General features: G+C 42.8%; 1 protein-coding gene across 4 annotated transcripts in view; it reads right to left on the bottom strand.

Annotated features, from left to right (window-relative positions):
* The window catches only part of PSME4 (proteasome activator subunit 4), a 209,455-nt gene that overhangs the window by 11,219 nt on the left and 172,600 nt on the right, over nt 1–25,636 (bottom strand). For 3 of the 4 annotated variants that reach the window (XM_037895876.2, XM_037895875.2, XM_037895874.2), the window contains 4 exons: nt 18,321–18,449; nt 15,562–15,717; nt 1,692–1,854; nt 600–733 (listed from right to left, as the gene is read on the bottom strand). In XM_037895876.2, the coding sequence (XP_037751804.1) occupies nt 600–733; nt 1,692–1,854; nt 15,562–15,717; nt 18,321–18,449 (582 nt within the window). Of the gene's footprint in view, nt 1–599; nt 748–1,691; nt 1,855–15,561; nt 15,718–18,320; nt 18,450–25,636 lie in introns of all 4 variants that reach the window. The other variant, XM_037895877.2, reaches the window with a different exon arrangement.

Genomic DNA, 25,636 nt, shown 5'->3' with positions numbered 1-25,636 from the left:
GTAAAAGTCAGCCCTAGCAGAACTGGTTAGCTCTTTCAAGGAAATTCCCCTCCACAAAGTTTAAACACTATAGTTAATAACAATAATATAGTTGAATTGCTAGCAACAGCTACAGGTAAAGATGCTTAAGTATTTCCATTCAAAGCCCCTTTTTTGAGGTGCTCACAAAAGTTTCCAGTACTTTCATCTATCAGGCTGCAATTTTATAGGCCCTGGTCTCTACCCAATGATTTTGTTTGCTTTATTTTGTTTAGTTTGTGTAAAAACTATGTTAGTCATTTTTGAGTACAAGGAGAGTGAAGGAATTTCCCCATTATAAATAAAGCTCTCTCAGCTTTCTACTTTATTTATTTTTGGCTCTAGTGTAGAAATGACTGAGGCAGAAAAGAAATATGGCAAGGAATTGGCATGCTTTCATAAGGTGCCTTTGAGTTAAAGCACGTTTGGAATTAGCAAAGTTATGAGCTTTTGAAGAAAAAATGTCACACCGTGACATATATTCCTTCACAGTCTTTCTTCAGGAAGCTAATGTAAGGATGATAGACATGTTTTAGATTAGAGTAAACAGAAAAAAATAAATAGGATCAGACTATTTTTACCTCAATAGGCTGAGGATCATTCAGGTGGGCACTGAGGTCCATCAGAAGCTGGGGCATCCAAGTGGGTACATCATAAGGGCTTGACAAAATACATGCACTAAGTCCAAGCACACCAGCATGGCGCTTAACCAAGTCTGCAATGAAAAGACTGTAATATACATGTGGCAGGATATAAATCTTTCAAAATATGTTTCCATAACACAGCCAGGCTTGAAACTTCATTTTCAGTAATTCCAGCTATTTTTAACTTATGAAAAGTACTAAAATAAATACACATTAAACGTAAGTTATCATGAGCAGTAAAGCGCAACTAACATCCATACTAGGGGAATTCTTAATCTTCACATCTTCTACCCATTACAGGCTCTTGTGAAGAATCAAAAAGGAGAGGTTATTTACCAGTTCAAGGGCTGCCTCTGCAATGGACTCAAAAATGCCTGTACCAGTGTTCTGTAACTTTTTGGTAAACTGTTCCTGTTGGGGCTCATGTAAATACAGTCTAATGGCACTGACAGTTCTAGGGAGGGCAAGCTCTAACTTAGTTCCTTTCTCCGGCGCCTCACAGGTGAAGGTGGATGAGGCGTGTGACTGCTAAGACAACCCTCAAAGAATTACACTGACTGGTAAAATAACCATTTCCTCTTTGACGAGTCTCTGAATACATGTACATTCATGGAAGTTGGTAAGCAGTACACCCTAGAATAAACCACAAAAACCTATTAACCGTCATATAACTCTGCCCTGTAGTAGTATAATGTTATTTAACATTTATACTGTATCAGCACCCAAAGTACCTAATTGGGATTGGGACCCCATTGTGCTAGGAGCAATACAAACATACAGGAAAAAAGTCAGATCTATAAACAAAAATGTTTTGTCATGATGGTTTATAAACATTTAAGTATTATAAATATTTGCATACACAACAGCTCCGTTTCTTTATGTATACTGCTTGAAGAGTCCTCCGTAACTGCAGGGCCTGTTCTAGCCATCTGGGTTGCTCACATAATAAGTTGTCTAAGGACAATGTAAATAAAGTAACTGAACCAGTTTTTTAATTTACAGTTTGCTTCTCCAAGGCAGTGTCTTTACCTGCAGAAGGAATGGTATCCACCACTGTGCCAAGGTCTCGCTTTCTCTTTTTTGGTAGTCTTGTCTTGCAGAGCTGTTCAAAGTGAGCCTGCACCAGGCTATCCATAGTGAGGAAGTTGCACTGTAGCAGGCCACTAAGTGTGGTAGCAGCCATTTCTCTCACCTAGGAGCAGAAACATCAGCTACATCAATTACTACAGAAAACACTCATGGCTGACTTTTATTACTGCCCTGTTGGACTGATCAGTTAGATCACGTTGCCATACTGTGCTTGACAAAGGGCTTTCAAGTTTTTATCACCTCATCTTAGTAGGTCATTAAATACAATTAGTATATCAAAGTGTCACATATAAAGCAATAAACAATATTCATTTACAATTTTAAAACTGTCTTTACACAGATTGACAAAATTAGTGATCCACGACTGCAGCAAACAGTAAAATTTCAGTGTCAAACTTGTGTTGTAAGCTAAAACAGCAACTGATTTTGAATTTTGAAAAATAGTCATGTGTGATAAATATATAATCCAGAACAATTCATAATAATGCTACTGTGATTTTATAGAAAATATATAAATAGTACAACTATTACAGAGATACCTGCTTTGTCCATTAATGAAATCGGTACACTAAGATTAGTTTACACAGGGGAAAATATACTTATCCAAAGTGTTTCATTTCTTTCCTTGCTACATATGAAACCTTTACAATCCACAGTTTAGGATGAATATCTTGGAGATATGCAAATTTAAGAATGTTTATATTCATGATATCTATTATCCTAGCTGAATCTTGGGAAATTTACCAGGCCATCCTGTATTAAGGCTGAATTATGACAATACTCTTCATAATGCTGTAACTCTTGCTGATGTTTATAAGCAATGTTGGGTTATTAGGCAATAATAGTATGTCAGTAGTGTGCAGTCACTGACTCAGTTGTATAGCCTTCCAGTATTCATTTTACTGCCTTGAGCCTTGGTCAATCCATCAGAAAATTGACTTGTAAAAATAGACATGAGAGACATGCACCATTCTTTTGTAACTAAGTTACCAAAAGTACTAGCCAAATCAATTTCAACTAATTACCCACAAATTCACAATGCTACAATCTTTTTGAAAACTTCACTGGGTTTAATTATATCTGAAGACAATTAAATTACTCTTTACTTACAAAAACAGCTTCGCCTACTCAGTGTTACTACATCACTCCTAATAAGCCATTAAAATTAGTGAAATACACAAAAAAATTAACAAATTGTAGAAACACAGGTTCTTTCTTGTCATCTCAAATTTGGTCCTGTCGTAACAAGCCCATTGCTATTAAAAATCGAGGTGTATGGGCTGACCATAAGAAAATTTTAACATTTAAAAATCTGAAAGCCCAATTAGCTTATTAAAATGTGGTCAGCAGTTGCCTCATTTACTGATAAGTACATACTGTTATACTTACACTAAACAGAACGCACATCTATCTAGAGTACAAACACCTACCCACGCTCTGAATCCAATGTAGCAGATTATAATAAATTATATCCTTGAACATAATGTTCTGAACCTCCACAAAGCAATAAAGTATAGCAGCAAGTGCTGTAATAATTAAACATAGTAAGTTAACAATAGGCTCTTGAGGCTTCCTTCCATTTACATTTCCACAGCATATTATTCAAATGTGATCCTCGTTATTAATAGTGGAAAGTATGAAGTGAAATAGTCTGCCAGTACTGTTTATCAGCAATATATGAGTCTCTTAAGGACTAAGCTGTTAAATGAAACATGAAGTGCTAATGCAAATCCCAGAATAGGTTGAAGCCCGGCTGTAAAGTGGGCGGGCTCACTGGGTACCTAATCATTTACATCACTGTTCACTGTATTAGAATCCATTTTCAATATTGTCAAATCAACCTTACTAATGGCAATATTTTGCTGCAACGAACACGTAGAAACAAAGTCCTTAAAAATCACATTAATAAATTATAATTTTATACATATGTACTGCAATGCCCATTAATATCTCTCATAGTTAAGAATTTATAAGCCATTAGGCCTGTATGATGATCTAAAAGCTACAGAGTAGAAACATATTCAGTGGAATACTTTCCCATGCATCAGGATTTTCTAACTACATTTTTTTGTAGAGGAGTCAAACTGTAGCAGTTGGCTTTCTTGTATCTAAAAGCAAGTAATACGTGTTTAATGACACACTGAAAATTAAAACAAAAAATTCAGACCACAAGGAAAAGTTGAAGTGGAGTACTCTCAATGTACTATTTGCTGTAAGAAGCTAAAGACACTCAAGTTTCTTAAAAGGGAAATTGCAGTGTAATAAAAAGATTTTAAGCAGTATATTTAACTACATAAAGAATAAATTAGTGAAGAACTTTTGTAGTATATAAAGTACAAAAAAAAGAAGAAAAGTATGAAGCTGCCATTTTGACAGTCTCCTAAATTAGATCAGAACTGAGAAAATTAAAGTCCCATTAAAAAACACTCTAAATTAGATAGATTCAATGTTGTCTTACAGTAAATTATGTACTTTTTATGTGTTTTGGTTGATTTAACAGCTGTTTTAACATTGACTCCATGAACAACTAACAAAACATCTTAACTCTTTAAGGGACCATTTACCCAGACTAGATGTTTCAATTTCACAGATTTTAATACCAGAATGGATAAGTTATAAACAAACTAGGCAGCTGCCTAGGCGGTATATTCTTCCTAGGGAAACGGGGCCAACCTGAGTGGCACCGCAATACCGCATGTCAGGTTACAATGCTACTAACTCAAATTTGGCCTATCTGCCCCTCCGTCATGATGGGGGTGTGGCTGGGCTCACTGCACCCCCCCCCCCACCCCAGTTGAGAACTTCTTTTCTGCGAACAGGAGGGGATGGCAGACTGAACTTTTGCCTAGGCCGGCAGACTGTCTTGAGCAGTCTTTGACAATGAACCATGATAATGATCTAGTTTGACCTCCTACATAACACAGGCAGTAGGACTCCAAATGCTAATTTACATATCAAGCCTAATTACCTGTGGTTGAACTAAAATCATTTGAAAATTACCATTAAGGACTTCAAGGGATAGAGAATCTACCACATCCCTTGATAAGATGTTCCATGGTTACTTACCCTCACTTAAAAATCTGTGCTGAATTTTCAGTTTTATTTTTTTAGCTTACTTCATCTTTCTAGTCACTAGATTTTTTTTTCTAATACCTTTGTCTGATAGATTAAAGAATCCAGATATTTTCTCGGTGTAGGTACTTTGAGACCATGATCAAGTCATGTTTAAGCTTCTCTTCAATAAACTATAGACTGAGGTCCTTTAACTTCTCATTGTAAGATGCATTTTCCAGACCTCAAATAATTCTTGTAGCTCTTCCCTGAATCCTTTCCAACTTTTCCCAACATCCTTTTTTAAGTGTGGACACCAGAAGTGGATATAGTATTTCAGTAGTGGTCTCACCAATGCTACAGGCAATATCACCTCCCTACTTTTACTCTGTATTTCTCCAAGGATCCTTCCAAGGATCATGAGCCATGGTATTACACTACAGTTTATGTTCCTTTGATCATCTACCATGATACCTAAAAAAGATACAGTGGATGAGGTAACATCTTTTATTGGACCAACTTCTGTTGGTGGAAGGGACAAGCTTTCAAGTTTCACAGAGAGACCATCTTGGGCCTTGTCTACACTACAGAGTTTTGTCGACACAAGTTAAGCCGACAGTCAAAATTGGTATAATTACATCGCTTGTGCATGTTCACAGTATACTCCTTCTGTCGGCAGAGTGCATCCACACTTGGTACTGTAGCATTGACAATGAGAGCAGAGCACGGTGGACAGCCATCCCACTGTCCTACTTGACACCTTCTGCAGCTAAGAGTTGTGGAGCGGGTCGTCCCATGATGCAGTTCTTTCTGTCCCAGAATTCCATGGGATTCTGACTGCATTTCGCGGCATTTTTCAATGGCCTGTTTATTGTGTAGCTGCCATCTTTGTGTGAAAGGATGGATCCCGCACCGCTCTCTACTGTTGTAGTCATTGTTATGAATACATTGCAGATGGTCATGCAGTGTATCATGAGCACCCAATCTGAACAGGAATCAGAGTTGCCTGACCTGCTGTATGTCATGGAAAGAAACACCACCAGATTACTTTTGGCATTCACGGAGCAGCTGAACACAGTGGATTGTGGAATACGACTTTGGCAGACTAAAAGTACGCTGGTACTGCTCCATAATATTTGTGAGGCTCAGAGTGAAAAGTTTCCCCCAGGGTGGAGCAGCCAGATACCAGCGCTATTAGAGGGGCTATTCGAATCAGGGAGGTTTTGAGGTGATATTTTGATAACGAGCCCTAGTAATGTAAGTCTTTCTATACAGCACTCTGCCATGCTTTGTTAACTTGCCGCCTTGCATGAAAATTGTGATGATTCCCGATTGGGATTTGTAGTCAGCAAATGATCACCACTATGTATTATTACCAACAGCAACCACCACATGTAGGAGACAAATAAAGATTGGTTATCTTTCAGAGAGTTTGTTTTTATTAAATACTAATTAACAACACATGAAAGGCTTGGTGGGAAGGCAGATAACAATGAAGGGCAGTATAGGCTCTCATAGCTGTGTGTAAGTCCAGCTATCATTTTGGAAGTTGTCCGATAGGGGTGGCATGAATGGGGTACCAAGATGTTCCGGGAAGTTGCAAGGAATGTGTGGGAGGAGTTTGGGGAGGGCATGGAAAGCAGTTCTGTATCAGCTGGGATGGGAGGGAAGCATGCATGTGTTCTGCCTGGAGAGTTAGGGACTTCAACATCTCCATTTGCTCCTCCTTCACTTTTATCATCCGCTCCTGGTCCTTTACAATGGACTCCTCACTCTCCTTTCTGTCCTGACTTTCCATTTTAAATTTTTCCTTCAGGGTCTCTCTCCACTCCCTGCGTTCACTTTTTATGGCCTCTGAGGATTGAAGCACCTCTTGGAACGTCTCCTTCCTGCTCCGCCTTGGTCACTTCCTTATCTGGCAGAGGCGCTCTGCCAGTGTGTAGGGGTACCCCTGAATGTCACATCTGTGTATTGTTTCTTGTGCTTCTGCAGAATTATGATGGTCACGCACAACAACGAAACATTATAGTAAAATATACCTCTTAATATATCAATCACTTTCTCACTGTCCCTTGGCAAGTGTACATCTTAGCGAAAACCCTAAACTTGGTGAGTTCAGCCTTGTCCACCACTTTGTCCTTGGGGTTGAGTCTGCTGTCTGCTGTCTCCAGCCACCCCCGCAGTATCCCCAGGTCTCTTGGCAGTGAAGGTTGGGCCCAGCTCCTTATAGAAGAGGCACGTCTTCGGTGCAGCACCAGAGCGACGGTTTGCCTCCCTTGCCTTCTGGTGCGCCTGCCTCAGCTCCTTTACCTTCACATGGCACTGATGTGTGTCCCGTTCATAGCTCTTATCCAACAAGCCACGAGAAATCTGCCCGCAGGTATCTAAGTTCCTATGACTGGAGTGGAGCTGGGATCGCACAGCCTCCTCTCCCCAAAGTGCAAACAGATCCAACAATTCAGGTGTGCTCCAAGCGGGAAAGCGTTTGCTTCATGGAGCTGCCATGGTCAGCTGGGAAGATGCAATGTGAGCTGTTCACGCCGAGCAAATAGGAAGTGGAATTTCAAAAATTCCCTGGCCTTTAAAGGGGGAGGGGCGGATGCCTGCGTACCTGGGTGTAGGACACCAGAGTGTTGATGAGAGTGGTCAGGTTAGGCATTGTGGGATATCTCCTGGAGGTCATTTACAGTGACATAATCAAGTGGGATATCTACACTGATACTTTGTTGATGTAACTTTGTCGCAAAAAGTTCTACGCTTCTTGTCAAGGTGGTTTTATTTTGTGAGCAAAGCAGGAGAGTTTTGTCAGCAGAGGTAGCACTGTAGCGTGTATACCTCCACTGTTTTGCCAACAAAACCTGACTTTTGTCAACAGAACTGTGTAGTATAGACAAGGCCTAGGACATGGGTTTTATGGCCCATTACAACAACTTGTAACACACCCTGCTGCCTAGGAACCCGCCATTGTCCTACAACTGCAGAGCTGTTCATTGCCCATTTCATTTTAAGTGGTCATCTACAACATGCTTATGCTTAGTCTGTCCCACCTTGCATTTAGCTTGGACACTCTAGATTCCTTCTCCAGACTTGAGGAAGAGCTCTATGAAGCCTGAAAGTTTGTCCCTTCCAGCAACAGAAGTTGGTCCAAAAAGAGATATTACCTCACCCACCTTGTGTCTCTCATGTCCTGGGACCAACACAGCTACAACAAAACTGCAAACATGAGGGCTGGGCTGAGAACTGTGGAACTGATTCCTGAGGAACCCATGAGAAATACTAGAAATTTAAAAAGTCCATTAAGAGAGAGGCAAAAGAAGTGGTGGGGAGAACCATCAATTTTAGCATTTTTACTTAAAATAACCTGAAAATCCACTTCAGAATTAAGAATTTGTCTGTCACGTTTCAGCCCAGAACAAAGAGACAAGGTATATAGACTTGAAATCACCCTCTCATTAAATATAGCACGATGAAAGCAATGCTATGATAATTACTGAAACATACTGGAACTTGCCAATTCTTATAATGAAAAAGCAAGATTACTGCTACAGTAAAGTAAAGTTTCCATGGTAACAACATGATTGCAAGAGATTACTACACAAAATAGCTTTTGCTGATATCTACCTTGGCAGTTCAAGGACATACGTTTTATCTAATTATTTGCAAATCTATGTAACTATTAAAAGTGAACATCAATTTTTGTAAATTTTGTAAATGTGGGATTATGTGATGCATGCTTTGATTAGTATGGATAACAAATTATCCAGGCTCACAGCTCTTGTTCTACTGTAATACTATAACGTGCAGTGACATGACTGGTACCAAAGAGACCTGCTGGAGAATGGAGCCAGTGCATTGGGAGCAGAGGGTTAAAGTGCTGTTCTTTAAATACAAACTACAATCTCGCACAATTTGAAATATTAATTCTATATTTATGTTTTTTAAATTACTTGCAATTCACCTTTCACAGCTTAGATTTTCATAACAGTGAGACTTTTCAGCCCAATTTTAAACAGATTTTATACAAAAGCATGACACAAGAGGGACTTCTTGTCCTTCAAAGAAGAGAAACATGTTACATGAAAATGAACTTTTAGTTAGGCATTATGGAAAAGTTGTCCTTTACAAATAATACACAGAACAAACTGGTATTTGGGGACCAGAGGTAAAAGGGCTCAGTTCTGGCTGAAACATTAACATTTCTCACTATGATTCTGCACTGTACATTATATATTATACATTATATATATACAATCAAACCCATGTGATTTCATAAAACCCTTTTTAATATATCCAATACATTATTGGTATAATGTTAATTTAAAAAGCTTTACTGAAAGGAAGAATTTCACAAATTAGAAGCCCTGCTGATAAACATTTGAGGTTCCCATGAACGCTCTTTGTAATGCACCTCGCATTCATGCCCACGAGTGCTCTCAAGAGCACACATGCATTAAAATCACCATTTGGATTTGAATTGCTTTGATTTGTGCATCCTGAGCATTAGTAGTTTCCTAGAAACCAAATTTCTCAACATTTCTAATACACAGAATACTGCTTTGATGGTCAGAATACTTATGGCCTATCTGTTCTCCAATGAGATATTAGGTTTTCTCAAATCAACATCTGGCTTTTAAGTTGGATGCATTTAAGTTACTTAGGAACTTGAAAAAAACAGTTACTAACTTCCTGTAACTGTTGTTCTTCAAGATGTGTCTACTTGCTCCGAGCACCACTGCTGGAAAGTTTTCCCCTGAGTAGTATTGTTTGGGTTGGCTCTGGTACCCCTTGGAGTCACACCCTCATAACGGTGGTATATAGGGCCCCACCGACCTGCTGTCCCCTCAGTTCCTTCTTGCTGCCTAACTCCAACAGAAGGGCAGACCGGGGTGCGGGGGGTGCGGAGCGGGTTTGGAATGGACATAAGCAACACATCTCGAAAAACAGTAGTTACAGAAGGCTAGTAACTATTTTTTCTTCTTCGAGTACTTGTTCATGTCCATTCCAATGTAGGTGACTCCCAAGCAGCTGCACCACTCGAGAGTTTGGAGTTCATTGGCACACTGACTGTAACACTACTTGGCTGAAACCCACATCGTCTCTAGCTTGCTGGGTGATGGCGTAGTGGGATGCAAAAGTGTGGACTGATGACTATGTTGCTGCCCTACAGATGTCCTGAATCAGAACTTGGGCCACGAACGCAGCCAATAATGCTTGAGACTCTTGTAGAAAGGGCTCTCAGTGGAGGAGCTGGGACCTTCACTAGGTTGTAGCATGTGCGGATACAGGAAATGATCCACGATGAGATTCTGTGAGCTGAGAGTGGACAGCCTTTCATTCTGTCTGCAATGGCTATAAAGAGCCGAGTAGATTTCCAAAAGAGTTCAGTCCTTTCCATGTAAAACGCTAGTGCACGCCAAACATCCAGCACATGGTGTGTCTGTTCCTCCCTGTTAGAATGTGGTTTCTTATAATGAATAGGATAGGAAGATAACCTAGTTATTATGGAATTGTGAGACTACCTTTGGCAGGAAGGTCGGGTGGGGCTGCAGCTGCATCTTGTCCTTGAAAAAGACTGTGTATGGTGGTTCTGAAGTAACGGCTTGGATCTCTGAAACCCTTCTGGCTAAAGTAATGGTGGCCAGGGAGGACAGCTTCCAGAACAGATAGAGCAGAGAGCACATTGTCAGCAGTTCGAATGCACTAGAACCTCTGACCCCCTTAGCTCCGGTGGAACGTCTTCCACTGCTCCCACCTTAGAAGCGACTGCACCTCCTGGTCCAGAAGTTGCTTGTGAGAAGGTCCTTGAAGAGGGATGGGAAGGGAGGTTGGGAAGGAGGGGAACAACTGACTTGAAGAGTGTATCCCAGTTCTATCGTGTGTAGCATCCAGCGATTTGAGGTAATGCGGGCCCATCCCTACTAGAAGTGGGATAACCAGACCACAAATATAGGAGAAATCAGATCCACACATTGTCCTGATGCATTCCAACAAAAGGCCTGCTTAGACCCTGCAGATTGCCTCGGGAGTGCGGAGAGGGAGGCAGGCACCGGGGCAGACAAGGACTGGGATGGAGAACTTCTTGTAGCCTTTACTCCTTCTTCTGCTATAGTCTTGTCTCTGCTGTGGGGGGTAGAAGCGTGCCATCGGTTAGGGCTTAGAGTGCTTCCTGGCAGGAGCCGGTGTACGCAACTCCAGGGATTTCAGGGTGGCTCTGGAGTCTTTCAGACTAGGCAGCTTCAAGTCTGTTTGTTCAGAAAAGATCAGCTTGCCTTCAAATGGAAGGTCCTGCACAGTCTGCTGCACCTCAGAGGGCAACCCCAAGGACTGAGGCCATGAGCTTCTTCTCACGATCACAGCTGAAGCCATGGATCGGGCTGCTGAGTCTGCCACATCCAAAGCTGCCTGAAGGGACTTCCTTGCCACCGATTTCCCCTCTAAAGCTAGGGCCAAGAACTCGCCTGACTCCTGAGGCAAAAGCTCCTTGAATTTCGCTATTGCACTCCAGGAGTTGAAATCATATTGGCTCAGGAGTGCTTGCTGGTTTGCTATCCTGAGATGGAGGCCGCCAGTTGAGTACACCTTCCTGCCAAAAAGGTCCAGTTTTTTGGCATCTTTGGCCTTGGGAGTCGGCCCTTGCTGACTTTGCTGCTCCTGCTCATTTGCCACTGAAACAACCAACGAGCCCGGTGGTATGTGAATGTGTAGAAATTCATACCCTTTGGGAGGGACAAAGTATTTTATCTCCATCCTCTTTGCAATAGGTTGAAGGGACGCAGGAGTCTGCCATAAGGCCCTGATGGGGTCCAAAATTGCATCGTTCAAAGGCAGAGCTACCCACGATGGCCCTGAAGCTGCTAAGATGTCTACCAGGGCATGGAAAGATTCGGAGATCTCCTCCACCGGGCTGTCAGTGTTAGCTCCTGAATGGTGGGAGATTGTGGTACTGGGACTGACATTAACTCCCTCGCTACCTCAAATGCTTCCGGTGTGGATGGTAGCACCAGAGCTGTCAAACTCCGGTGGCTCTCTCTTGGTGGAGAGTCCGAAGGTGCTGGATTCAATGGTGCCCTTCCCGGGGTCGGAGTCAACAGTATCTTATGCACCGCTGGCATCTCCAAATGGCCCAGCACGAGTCACACACTGTCAGCATCTCTATGCCCCGCAGACCTTGGGGTTGGGGAATGCTCCCCGGTCAGTTTTTCTCTGATTCTTTCTTGCATTAGTGATGGAGAGCAGTGCCGAGAGTCCCGTGCCGGAGTTGTCTTCCTTGGCAATGGAGATGAGTGTAAATGCTAGGAATCCCAGCCCATAGCGGAACGGCACAGTGGTGGACAAAATAAGGTAGCCCTTCCCAGAAACTTTCTGCAAAGGATTGCAGAGTACCTCCCAGATTACAAGGCGGAAAAAGACGACTCGGGAGGACATGTTTAATCAGTTAATGCGCGCCTCTGAGAGTGACAAGACGGAGCTCAGAGTATGGAGGATTACACTGTCTGAGAAACTGGATATGGACGGGGAGGATAGGAGAGCATGCAGGGAACAAGAGCATGCCAGTCAGGAAGAGATGCTGCGGATTATGAAGAAGCAATCAGACATGTGGAGGTCCAAGAAAGGCTGCTGGATGCTAGAGTCCCTCTGCAGCCTATGCTGAACCTGCTGCCATCAGCACCAAGTTCTACATCCTCCTCCCACAACCGTCCTATGAGGCGGGGATGGGGGGGGTATTCGGTATCCCTTGCACTCAACACCAGTGGAGGGCACAAGGACCAGAAGGAGCCCATTCCCACACCTTTGATTGTTACTGCAGTGCATCTGTAAGCAAGCTTTCCTTGTTTCTCCCCCCACAGTGTTATCAGCCCTTTTTGCTCCAGGTTATCTTACTTTTCCTAGCTTTCTCTGTGTGTTTGTGTGCATAGTAAAACTTAATGGACTGAGCAGAAAAGGCTCTTTATCCATTCAGCACACGGTGGTTGGTGGGGGTGGAGTTTACAGGGAAGAAAATGCAATGGAGGGGACAGTTTGGTAAGGAACAACACAGGTAAGTGTCACATTACTCTGGCTCATTGCTGAAACTGGTTTTCAAAGCCTCCTGGAGATGCAAAGTCCCTCAGTGTGCTCTTCTTATTCCCCTGGTGTCTGGCTGCTCAAAATTGGCTGCCAGGCAATCTGCCTCAACCCCCCACCCCAGCAGAAACTTTTCTCTCTTTGTTTCACAGATATTATGGAGCACACAGCAGGCAGCAATAACAATGGGGATACTGCTTTCACTGAGGTCTAACCTAGTAAGCAAACAACGCCAGTGATCTTTTAAAGGTCCAAAGGCACATTTCATCACCATTCTACACTTGCTCAGCCTATGGCTGAATCAGTCCTTATCGCTGTCCAGGCTACCTGTGTACGGCTTCATAAGCCATGGGAGTAAGGGGTAGGCTGGGTCTCCCAGGATCATGATTGGCATTTCAACATCACCAATGGTTATTTTGCAGTCTGGAAAGAAAGTCCCTGCTTGCAACTTTCTGAACAGATCTGTGTTCCTAAAGATAGGAGTGTCATGCACCTTTCCCGACTATTCCACGTTGGTGTCGGTGAAACCACCCCTGTGATCCACCAGCGTTTGCAACACCATTGAGAAGTCCCCCTTTCAGTTTATGTACTCTTTGGCAAGGTGGTCTGGTGCCAAGATAGGGATGTGTGTTCCGTCTATCGCCCCACTGCAGTAAGGGAACCCCATCACGGCAAAACCATCCACTATGTCCTGCACGTTGCCCAGAGTCACTATCCTTCTTAGCAGAAGTCTTTTAATGACCCTGCAAACTTGGATCACAACAGATCCCACTGTAGATTTATCCACTCCAAATTGATGCAACACTGACCGGTAGCAGTCTAGCATTGCAAGCTTCCACACAGCTATCGCCACTCGCTTCTCCACTGTCAGAGCAGCTCTCATTTTAGTATTGCTACACTTCAGGGCTGAGGAAAGCTCTTCACACAGATCCTGGAAAGTGGCCTTACACATTCAAAAGTTCTGCAGCCACTGCTCATCATCCCACAGCTGCATAACGATGCAGTCCCACCAGTCAGTGCTTGTTTCCCGGGCCCAGAAATGGCGCTAAACCCTGTCAAGGTGATGCGTGACTGTCACCAGCAACTGTGAATTGCTCCGCTCTAGGTCTTCCAGCAGGGCTGGTTGTGTGGCATCACACTACTCCATGTGGCGGCTCTTGTATCGGCTATGTAAATACTGCACGATAAGGCTCAAGGTGTTTGTAATGCTCACAACAACAGTGTACAACTGAGCAGGGTCCATGCTTATCGTGCTATGGTGTCCTCGTGGGTAACCCAGGTTTATGCAAAAAGATGTGAAAAATGTTTGGTTTGTTTGCTGCTGATTTCAGGAAGGGAGGGAGGGACGTAAGTGCATCATGGGAGGCTAACGCCATGTTGCCATAACCACCCATGCCAATGTTTTGGTCTCGTAAGGCACTGCAAACCCAACCCAAAATTCCACTTGGCTACTTGCACTGTGGGATAGCTACCCACAGTGCAGCACTTTGTGCATCAATGCAAGCCCTGCTAGTGAGGATACACTCCGCTGACACAATGAGCGTAGTGCGGACACACAAGATCAAATTGCTTAAATCGGAGGCTTGATGTCAACTTAATTTTGTAGTGTAGACATGGCCTTAGTCCGACTAAACTTCTGGAAAATCCTAGTAACATTGATAATCTCTCAAAGACACAAAACTAAAAATTACTTCAACAGTGGTGATAAATGGAAGATATTTAAAATGCATTTCTACTCTGAAAAGAAACTGAATAAAATGTCATTGTAAAGTTATGTTTCTATATTTTGATGGCTTCCATAGCAAATTTTTTCAATTTAAAAAGTAAAAAGATGTTTTTTCTAACAGTCAGTCCTGCAGACTCAACCTAGAATCTGAGTCAGGCTTAGGTTTTTTGTTTTTGTTTTTTAAATTACTCTTGCATCACATCAGTAATAATGGCTCTGCAAGACAAATTCTGCCCTCAGATGTGGGCAACTCCATTGTCTTCAAATTATATCTGTGCTACTCTACTGAAGACATTCAGAACTGAAGCCAGAATTTGGTTCTGCAATAGGAACTTATTTCTGATGTATTAGCCTAGACAGAGTCCAGTTCACTTGCTCATAATACTGCAGAACCAGTATTGCCAATCTGAGTCAAATGAAGTAAAAACTTACTTTTGTCACTAAAATCAGCTGCTGTGAATGAATACACACAGGTAACCTCTGCTGAGTAAGAAAGTGTTATTTTTACATAATCAGATTTTAGAGTAGAAATGCATTTTAAATCTGAAGGTTGGGTTTTCTACTAATACCCATTATGTACTTAGTACTGTAAAGATACTACCTCTCTTCCAACTGTATTTAAAACAGGACAGAAAACATTGGGGGGCTTGTGCCATTTTATTATTGCTAATGAAATGCTTTCTGGAACAATTTTGTTTTCCTGCTGAAAGTAGAATTTTATATAGAATACAATTCTATACAAGTTAGCATTTTTATTATATATTCAAGAAACTAAACACAAATGCATTTTCTATTAGTGCTAAATATGGCAAACTTTCTATTCTTTGTATGAAGTTACACAGTAAGAGGCAAGAAACTAGATATATAAAGATAAATATAAAAAAACTTTAGTTCTGCTTCTTTTATTCACATTCCATGTCTTTCACTGAAAGTTAAAATACATGGGAATAGGTATAACTTCATGTTTACCTCAAGCTGTTCATCTTCCAAAAGTTTTATAACCAACCATCTTATGTCATTGACAGCTTCTTCATTGTTGAGGAAGATAAAGAGATTATAAAATACCATAGTCTGGAGGTAGGTCAGTATTGTGTACCTAGCATGCCAAGAACTGCTTCTTGCTGTCTGAAAGCAACAAAGATTAAACAGTTGGAATTAAAAACAAGGGCATGTAGACAAGCTCTTTGATTTACTCTAAATATTGTCATGTACCATTACTTAAACCTTTTGTGCTGCTGCAGCAAGTTACGCATAAAAGTTGGTTTCCCACCTTATAGTTAGCTTTGTTTTGTTTATGTTCTTTTAGGCTAAATTTCCAAAGCATCTAAATACTTAATATTTGTAGTACTGGATATATAACTGAGAAACTAAACAGATCACACCTTTTGATTTGTTCATGACCTCAGATACCAGCCTATTCTAAGTGGCCAAAAAGTTTAGTTATGCTCAATTTTGCATTGAAATTGTCTGTATAGTGGACTTTAACTGTGAAAAAAATGCTTGTTACTGACAAAAGATGTAAGCAATGGGTGAAAGTTGAACTAGTACCACCACTTTGACTGCATCCACTGCTGACACCCATTTTCAGTAATGGGTAATTTTTCTAGAGTAGATGAAGGTTGAAAGATTAAAGGAAAAATCCATTTGCTCAATTTTTTTATTTTGTGCATTTGATAGCACTTTGTATACTATCAGTTTCTCCATTTCTCTGTATAGTCTGTTTTCCTTTTCATTTGTGTGGGTCTTTCACAAAGTTACAAATAGGACAGACATACATTTTAACAGAAAAATACCATTGTAAAACCACAAAAAATAGGAGAGGGACCCAACAGAACATGCTGCTTTCTGAAACTACATTTCAACTTGTTTTTGAGATAGTCAACTGGAAATCTGTTCTATGTCTAATGCTGTGAGTCTGCCACAGAGGTCACGGAAGTCACAGATTCTGTAACTTTCCGGGACCTCTGTGACTTCTGCAGCCTTCCAGTGCGCCTGACCGCAAGGATACCCGAGCCGCACTGGGCCGCACAGCAACACTGGTGGTCCTCGGTTGCCCCACCCCCGCCAGCAGCAGTGTTCCTGGGTGGTCCCCCATCAGCAGTGGCGGCGGGCACCCTAGAATCATAGAATATCAGGGTTGGAAGGGACCTCAGGAGGTCATCTAGTCCAACCCCCTGCTCAAAGCAGGACCAATCCCCAATTAAATCATCCCAGCCAGGGCTTTGTCAAGCCTGACCTTAAAAACTTCTAAGGAAGGAGATTCTACCACCTCCCTAGGTAAAGCATTCCAGTGTTTCACCACCCTCCTAGTGAAAATTTTTTTTCCTAATATCCAACCTAAACCTCCCCCACTGCAACTTGAGACCATTACTCCTTGTCCTGTCCTCTTCTACCACTGAGAATAGTCTAGAACCATCCTCTCTGGAACCACCTCTCAGGTAGTTGAAAGCAGCTATCAAATCCCCCCTCATTCTTCTCTTCTGCAGACTAAACAATCCCAGTTCCCTCAGCCTCTCCTCATAAGTCATGTGTTCCAGACCCCTAATCATTTTTGTTGCCCTTCGCTGGACTCTCTCCAATTTATCCACATCCTTCTTGTAGTGTGGGGCCCAAAACTGGACACAGTACTCCAGATGAGGCCTCACCAATGTCGAATAGAGGGAGCATTCCCTGGAGCATTCCCCCAGAGCGGCGGCAGGTGGCTTTCCTGGAGTACACCCCCAGAGTGCCCCCAGAGCCTCCCAGGACACCCAAGATTTAATCAGGGGTGTATAGTACAAGTCATGGACAAGGTCACGGGGCTGTGAATTTTTGTTTGTTGCCAGTGTCCTATCCATGACTTTCACTAAAAATACCCATTACTAAATCTTAGCCGTAACTACGTCCCTTTCAAAGTGACATTTTTATTTTAAGCCGACTTGTTACTAAACCCTTACTTATTTTTATTCCTTAAAATAAATTTTACATCCCATTTGGGGCAAATATTTGACAAGTAAAAAATAAAACTGGAAACAGAACTTTTTTGAGATAGTATTTTGTTAGAAACAAAATGTGAAACATTCATAACGTTCATGTATTTTTCCCTTACAGGATTTATACTCATAGGAACCTAAATGTAAGTTTAATCCTTTTTCCGCTTAAGATAACTATACTTTCAAACACTGGGTATAATTTTTAGTGAACAAACTAGAAGAAAGGCAATCCTTTCTTTACAAAGAGTTTAATGCTTTATTAGTATGTATTTCTGCTTGGCAATCAATCAATCAATCAAATAAAAATTGGAAGCTGATACAAAAGCCATTTTACAAAGTTAATTCAGATTATTGTTCCTGATGACCAAACACTAACATGGAATTTATTACAAAGCAAAGGAAGTCAGCAGTCTCAGTAGTGCTGCCTTTTTGGCTGGTGTACAGCGAATTACTGCAATCAAGAGTTTAACTAAGTACTTAAACATTCTTCATGATTTTGGTGAGATGTATGCCACTTCAATATAGAAATGAATGAATAAAGTAGTTACACTAACAACAGTGTCACTATACAGACTCAAAGAATATAAGCAGCAAACCATTTCAAAAACTGCAGAAGACCTTTGCACATGTAGCACTGGCAGGAAATAAGAAATACTTAGTTTCAAAATTGTTAACTCAAGTTACCTTGTATGAATAACAAGCTCAACAGGTTTTAAAGTGATGTACATTCATTAAAACAATTTAGATCACACTCACTTGTTTTAGCACCTGGAGTACCAAAGGCACTTGTTGAGGATATAGCAATCCCTGAGACATTAATGATAAACACATCTTAGCATCTCTTTTGAGTTCATCATAGCTATTGTCATTTTCTACTGGTGCAATCTACAAAATAAGAACAAAACAGGAAGCGTTAAATATTTGTTGCTAAAAAAAAATCCTGAAAGAAAGAAAAAGAAAAAAAAGAAAAACTTCTTTGCATGAAATTAATGTGTTATCTGAGGGGGGAACTATTCGTTTTAATAACTCAGTAGTAAAGATTAAAACTGGGTCAGTCATCAAGACGGGTCCTACTTATTTTAGAGGACCATGTGTCTAGGAAAGTTTAAAATTTCTGTATTTGAACATGTAAGATTTATCGACCTATAAATGCTCAACTGGCCTAAATTTGTTAAGTAAGGTAAATGAGTGTTAGGCAAAAGTTTGAAAAAATGTTTTTAACATTCTAAGGAAGGATATAAAGTAGATGGCTGTTTAAACAGAAAGTTTTCCATACCCAATTAAGTTTCTCTTTCATATCCTCTAAGCCAGTCCAGACACTTGGGTATAATTCCACCCTGCCAGTAGATAAGCACACAAGAACTTTTTATCCAGGTCACCCCCTGTATATGAAGGGTTTGCTAGCCCACAGAGGGCAGCTGTTGCTGTCTCCAGCAGTAGAGAAGTCCTTTGCGGTTTGATAGAAGAAAGAAGATGAAAAATGAACCTGAGACTGCAGAACTCTCTCAGTCTGGGTCATCCATGTGTGTGGTTTTCCCTTTTAGGCTGTCTGCTGAGAGGTTCAACATGCCCTACTCCAACCTCTGGGAACTAACTCAAACTCCTCAGGTACGAGGCTATTTCCCTCAGAGGCTCTCTCCTTTTGCTTTGTACAAGGTTTGGAATGAAAATAACAGCTGAATTTGACAACTGCTGGTTGCAGTACCATTGGCTAAACAACTGATGCACTAATAATTCACTTGATTGAGAAAAGATGACAATGTTTTAAAGGTTGTTCTGACATGGGGAGGATATCTTTCAATGAAGATCTCTGATAGAGAAGAAGTTATTCACCTTGTGCAGTAATGATGGTTCTTTGAGATGTGCGTCCTTATGAGTGCTCCACTGCAGGTGTGTCTGCGTCCCTGTGTTGCTGATCGGAGAACTTTGGTAGCAGCGTCCTGTGACGGTGCACCCCATAAGGCTTTATAGAAATATGTTTATGACTGTATATACAACATAACTAGAATATGTTTTATGCTGCATATGCCATGTAACATACCTATGTAAAGGTTACCATCTACTGAATATGTTCATCCTATTTGTATGCATGTGTCATTGTTGTATTCGAAGGTATGAATACTGGCTGTATGCTTGTTTGATTTTAAATAGCCATAGTAAGGTATTTGGTCAGCTTCTTTAGAAAGGAATTTGCAAGTACAAGAAGCCCAATCAAGAAGCACTTAACACACAATGGATCTTGGAAGGCTCCAATCCACATAAGAAGTCTACACGAGGACGTTCAAGGTACACTACCCCGATATAACGCTGTCCTTGGGAGCCAAAAAAATCTTACTGTGTGTAGTGGGGTGGCTGCCCCACTCCTATACTAGAGGGGGCTCCAGCAGGCCAGAGAGGCTGTGCAGGTGGGCGGCCATTCAGAGAAGGCTTGCTAGGGAGTCAGAGGCTGAGTAAGAGATAGCCAATCAGGGCCAGGCTCAGCCCTATATAAAGGCTGCCCAGGAAGGGAGCAGGCAGTCTCTCCCAGGCCTTCAGAGGGCGAAGGTCTGTCTCCTGTGCAAGGGGACTAGCACCAGGGACAGCGCAGTCCGGAGCAGGCGATGGGAGCAGAAGGAACTCCAGCCCAGTATCTGCCAGGCTGCAGGCCCCGAGGGAAGGGCCGGGCCGGTGCAAAGGGGATGAAGGGGAAGTGACCCAGGGAGAGAGGCAGACAAGGGGAGAGAAGGAGGGCAGGAAGGCTGCCGCCAAAGGGTCCCTGGGTCGGGACCCAGAGTAGAGGGCGGGCCTGGGTCCCCCCCCCTTCCCCATGGCACATACACCCAGCTGTTGGATGTGGCGATAGTGGACTGCACTGGACCCCTGGCAAAAGGGGTTAGACTTTGGGGTGTGGTTGGCCGCTGTGGCTGGGCAAAGTGAAAGACTGCTGATAACCCCCCCCCCGAAAGGGGGTGAACGAGGACTAGGAGGCACTGCTGGAGGACAGTGTCTTGAAGAGGACGTCACAAGGAAGGAGCAACACGGGTCCAAGAGAGAGTGAGAGACGGACAGGACACCACCAGTGAAGGGCGCTCCACACTGGACTGAGCTAATTCCCTGACGAGTCAGCAGGAAGCCCTGCGGTGGTGAGTCCCAACCCCATCACACCGTGTAATAGGTGAAACCACGTTATATCGAACTTGCGTTGATCCACCGGAGCACGCAGCCCCACCTCCCCGGAGCGCTGCTTTACTGCATTATATCCGAATCTGTGTTATATTGGGTCGTGTTATATAGGGGTAGAGGTGTAGCATGTGGACAATGGCTGCTGTCTGTAAAAACGGAGTCATGCATGGACATGTAACTTGCCCATGTGACTCCAAAACTCCATCGTGGAGCTGGACTTTGCATAGACGAGAGGAGGGGGGTCTCTGCCCACAAGAGAGTCTATTTAAACCCCTGGGAGACCCCTTCATTTTGTCTTCAGCTGGCACAAGAGATAGCCTCTCCACCCCCAAGGATACCGGAAAGAAACTGGAACAAAGAACAGTAACTACAGGGGGTGTGAGTGATTGCTGGATACAGAGTAGAAGGATGTTTCTGTTCAAAATGTTCTGTGTAAATTAATTTTGTTTTGTGTGCAAATGAGGAATGTATGTGTAAAGAAATAAGTGTGAAGGCCATCGCTGAGCCAGATGTACAAGAAAGAAACCAGAAACAAATGCAAGGGCGCCAGGAGGCTGCAACACGCTCCTATTGAAATGTCAGAGGAGGGCAAATTAATGACTCTAAAAATAAGACAGGCACCTATCAATGGGGACAAAATAGCTGTGATCAAAACCAGCATGGGATAACTCCCTGAGGAACTTGATGAAAGAACAAGATAAAGAATAAGAAGGACAAGTTAAAAAAAAACAAACAAGCACTCGTCAAACAACAATTGATTACAGCATGATAGTGCAAAACTCATTGATCCCAATGAAGGAAAATCACTATATAAACAGGGTGCCTTGCCATGAAACTTAGGGTTCATCCTGCCAAGACTTCCCCGAAGCATCGTGTTGCGACCGATGAAACCTGGCTCCTCCCTACTGGTGATCAACCTAGCTGGTCATTAGGTTGATCCGGACTTTGGACTGGTAACTATAACATCGACCGGCAGGACAGTGTGTGTGTTTGTGTGTGTGGTGTGACTGAATGCATATGCTAATTGTTGTATCTTCAATAAACGCGGCGTATTGCCTTTTCCCCTGAAAAAGATTCCGTGTGCTTCTTATAAGCACAACATTTTTGGTGGAGAATTGCGAAAGGGAGAAGACATGCACTGTGATTGTTGAACATACTGCTAAATATTGTTAAAAAGTATACCATACGTATAAAGTGATCAATCATTCAGGTGTGCACAACCCTGGGCGTAGAAGTGTCGGGCAATAAGGGGAGGATTAGAGCCCTCGCTCCAACCCGTCTGTTGGGGAAAACGATATAGATAAGATATATACAAACTGTCTAGTTATATACACCCCCGGTCATAGAAGTGCTGGGCCATAAGGGGGAGGGTTAGAGTCCTCGCTCCTACCCATCTGTCGGGGAAAAATTGCATAGATGATATACTCTTGGTCGTAGCAGAATCGAGCCCAAAAGGTAGGGGGCTTAGTGTTTCCCCCTCCTGCTCTGTCAGGCAGAGTTCTTTTTAGTGGGTATAGACTTTTGTGTTTTGTAAGTCCCAGCATGAGCGTGGGCGCGGAAGAGTTATAAAGGTAAAAGAGATTCATAAAGAAATATGTTTAGGCGGTATTTTCTATGTGAGACCCAACTCTGAAGGATATAGGAGTGTGGGCAAATAGTGGTAGCACCTGTGTAGGAAATGTTTAAAAGGAAGCAATCAAAGATGATACTTTGTTCAAGAGATTACTCCTTTTAAACAGATCTTGCTCTGTTAAACCAAACTCTGAAGGATATAGGTGTCTGGGCAGTGTAGTATATTTTGTGAGTGATATTGTGGTGATTTCACAATTTTGAAGGAAATGTTTTAGGAAAGAGACCAGGAAGGGTGGGGGCTCGTTGAGGAGCCCACCCTCCTTGCTAAATTGGTAGTGGAACAAAGCCTGTGTCCACAAAAAGGGACAGTTCAATGAGGAAAGCAGAATAGGGCCCAGACAAGCAGGCAGGCAACAAATAAAAAAATTGGAAAACAGCTTGGAAGCCCTGAGGGCATAGTGGCAGACGTATATATAAAAAAGTAAGTACAGGCATGGGGAATTCAAATCCCTGGAACAATACTTGGAATGGTGAAATCTGAGTTGATGAAGGATTTTCCCCTGAAAAAGATCCCGTGTGCTTCTTATATGCATAACACACTGCAGGTGACTCCTGAGCAGTACCCCTTTTGGAGGCCTGGGACTTCGGAGTGGCGTCAGTTAGAGATGACAGTACTGTGGAGCCGAAGATGGCATCAGAGGCAGAGTCCCAAGAGATCGCATAGTGTTCTGCAAAAGTGTGGCCTGACGTCCATGTCTCTGCTCTGCAGGTTTCTGAGACAGGGACATCCTTGAAAAAAGCGACAGATGAGGAAATCGATCTTGAGGAACATGTCTGGATCGAGTCGGGGTGTGTGTGTCACATTACAAATTTGGTAGCACTGTCTGATGCAATTCGAGACCTGCTTACAGAGTCTTTGGGCTGATACTGCTGAGCTGTTGAATCTTTCCACCACAATGAGGAAAAGTCATGGGGACTTCCTGAAGGCCTTTGTAGAATGCTAGAGCTCTCTTAACATCTAAGGTATGTAGTATAGCCTCCCTATTGTCTTGGTGAGGCTTGCGATAGAAGATTATAAGGTGGACTTACTGATTCATGTGAAAAGGGGAGGTTACCTTAGGGATGAATTTTGGATGAGGCCTGAGTGTAATCTTGCCTGGAAAGAATACTGTTTAGGGGGGGATGTGCCATCAAAGCTATCTCCCCTATTCTTCTAACTGAGGTAATTGCTGTCAGGAAGGCTGTTTTCATTGATAGGTACATCAGCGAACAGGTGGCCATGGGTTCAAAGGGGGGGCCTAGTCAGGCCTTTCAGTACCAGGTTTCGGTCCCACGAGGGGGTAGGAGTCAAGGTTGAGGGAAGAAATTCATTATACCCTTAAGGAATCTTTTAGTGGTTGGGTGTGATAGTACCGAGTCCCCCTCTATGGGTTGTTGAAAAGCTGTGACAGCTGCAAGATGGACCCTAATAGAGTTTAGAGACAATACTGACTTTAAGGGTCAGAGAATATTCCAGAATATGTGGGAGAGTTTCTGACATTGGAGAGATTTGTTACGATGTACACCAAATCTGAAACCTGGACTATTTCTGCAGGTAAATAAGTCATGTGGAGGACTTTCTACTGTGTATTAGAAACTCTTGTACTTCCTTTGAGCATCAACTTTCTAGATGCTGGAACCATGCAGGAGCCATGCTTTGAGACAGAGAATCCCAAAGTAGGGATGTAGGGTACACGCTTTATCTTATGAGAGGAGATGTGGAATGGTTGGAAGGGAAACTGGAAGGCACATTGTGAGCTGTGTCAGGTAAGGTACCAGGTCTATCTTGGCCAAGTAGGAGCAATCAGGACCGTGAGCTTAGTCCCTTCGGCAGTAGAGGAAACGGAGGAAAGGTGTAAAGAAGGTCCTTGTCCCAGGGGAGAAGAACATCACTCAGAGAGTGTTGTCTTGAGCATCAGCATGGCCACTTCTTGTTCTGGTATGCAGCAAACAGGTCTGTGGATTGTGTTCCCCATCATGTGAAAAAGTCATGGAATACTGATGGGTGCATCTCCCACTTGTGATCGTGCGTGAATTAGCAAGTGGGGTCATCTGCTATTGAGGTCTGCATGCCCAGGAAGGAAGCCGTGGACAAGGTGATGTTGTGAGAGATGCATCAGTTCCATAATTTCATTGCTTCTGTGCATAAGGAGGGCAACCTGGCCCCTCCCTGGCAAATGTAGTATCTGCAGGCTATGTTGTCTGTTAGGATATTTGTATGTGATCCTGCTGTCAGCGGGAGGAAATGGGTGCAGGCATTCCTGACCGCTCTCAGGTCAAGGAGATTGATGTGTTGAGATATCTCCAGAGGTAACCATTTGCTGAGTGATGTATCGGTGGTAAGCAGTGATGATGGCGTCCTCTGTGAGAAGGGAATCCCTTTGCATACATTGGCTAGGTTCTTTCACCAGTCCAAGGAGCTTTTGATCATGGTAGGTAGTGACAGGGGTTTGTCCACACTGTCTTTGTTCGGCCTGTAAACTGAACTGAACCATAGTTGGAGGCATTGCATGTGGAGTTTGGTGTGCAGTATCACAGCTGTGCCCACTGCCATATGCCCCAACAGTGGGAGGCAGAGTCTGGTTGGTACTTGAGGACTGCATTGATCCGTGTCTATGAGTCAGACCAGGGATAGGAACCTGTGTTGAAGTAGGAAGGTTTGGCCTGCAGAGCATTCCGGTCGACCGCCATGAATTCCAGGTGTTGCATTGGCGTGAGGGTCAACTTCTGGGTGTTGATCTGAAAGCCCAGTTCTGTGAACAAATGTATAATGGTGTTGATGGCTCAATGAGCCTCCTAGAGCGATCAGGCTCTGAGGAGACAATCATCCAGGTAAGGATAGATCATTATCCTTTGTGAATATACATGAGCGGCTACCACTGAGAGAACTTCGGAAAATAGGGACCAATGAGAGTCTGAAGGGGAGGACTCTGTATTAGTAATGGTGTGTCCCAGAGTGAATCTGAAAAATTGTCTGTGAGCTGATAGTACTGAAATATGAAAGTAGACGCTCTGTAGGTCAAGACCTGAAAACCAGTCTCCCTGTTCCAGAGATGGAATGATCATCGATAAGGTGACCGTCTTCAATGTCTGAGCTTTGACAAACTTGTTGCGAGCTCTGAGATCCAGTATGGGTCTCCAACCTCCCTCCCTTTTGGGTATTAGGAAGTAAAAAGAATAGAACCCCTTGCCTTGTAGATGTTGAGGAACTGGTTCTGTAGCTCCTAACTGGAGGAGTCAATCTATCTCCAGTTGTAGCAGACTCTCATAAGAAGGGTCCCTGAAGAGTGACAGGGAAG

This window comes from Chelonia mydas, chromosome 3 (genome assembly GCF_015237465.2).
Source record: "Chelonia mydas isolate rCheMyd1 chromosome 3, rCheMyd1.pri.v2, whole genome shotgun sequence".
In the NCBI taxonomy this organism is placed as follows: Eukaryota; Metazoa; Chordata; order Testudines; family Cheloniidae; genus Chelonia; species Chelonia mydas.
The sequence above is the reverse complement of the archived record's forward strand: the minus strand, read 5'-3'. Positions and strand labels throughout refer to the sequence as shown.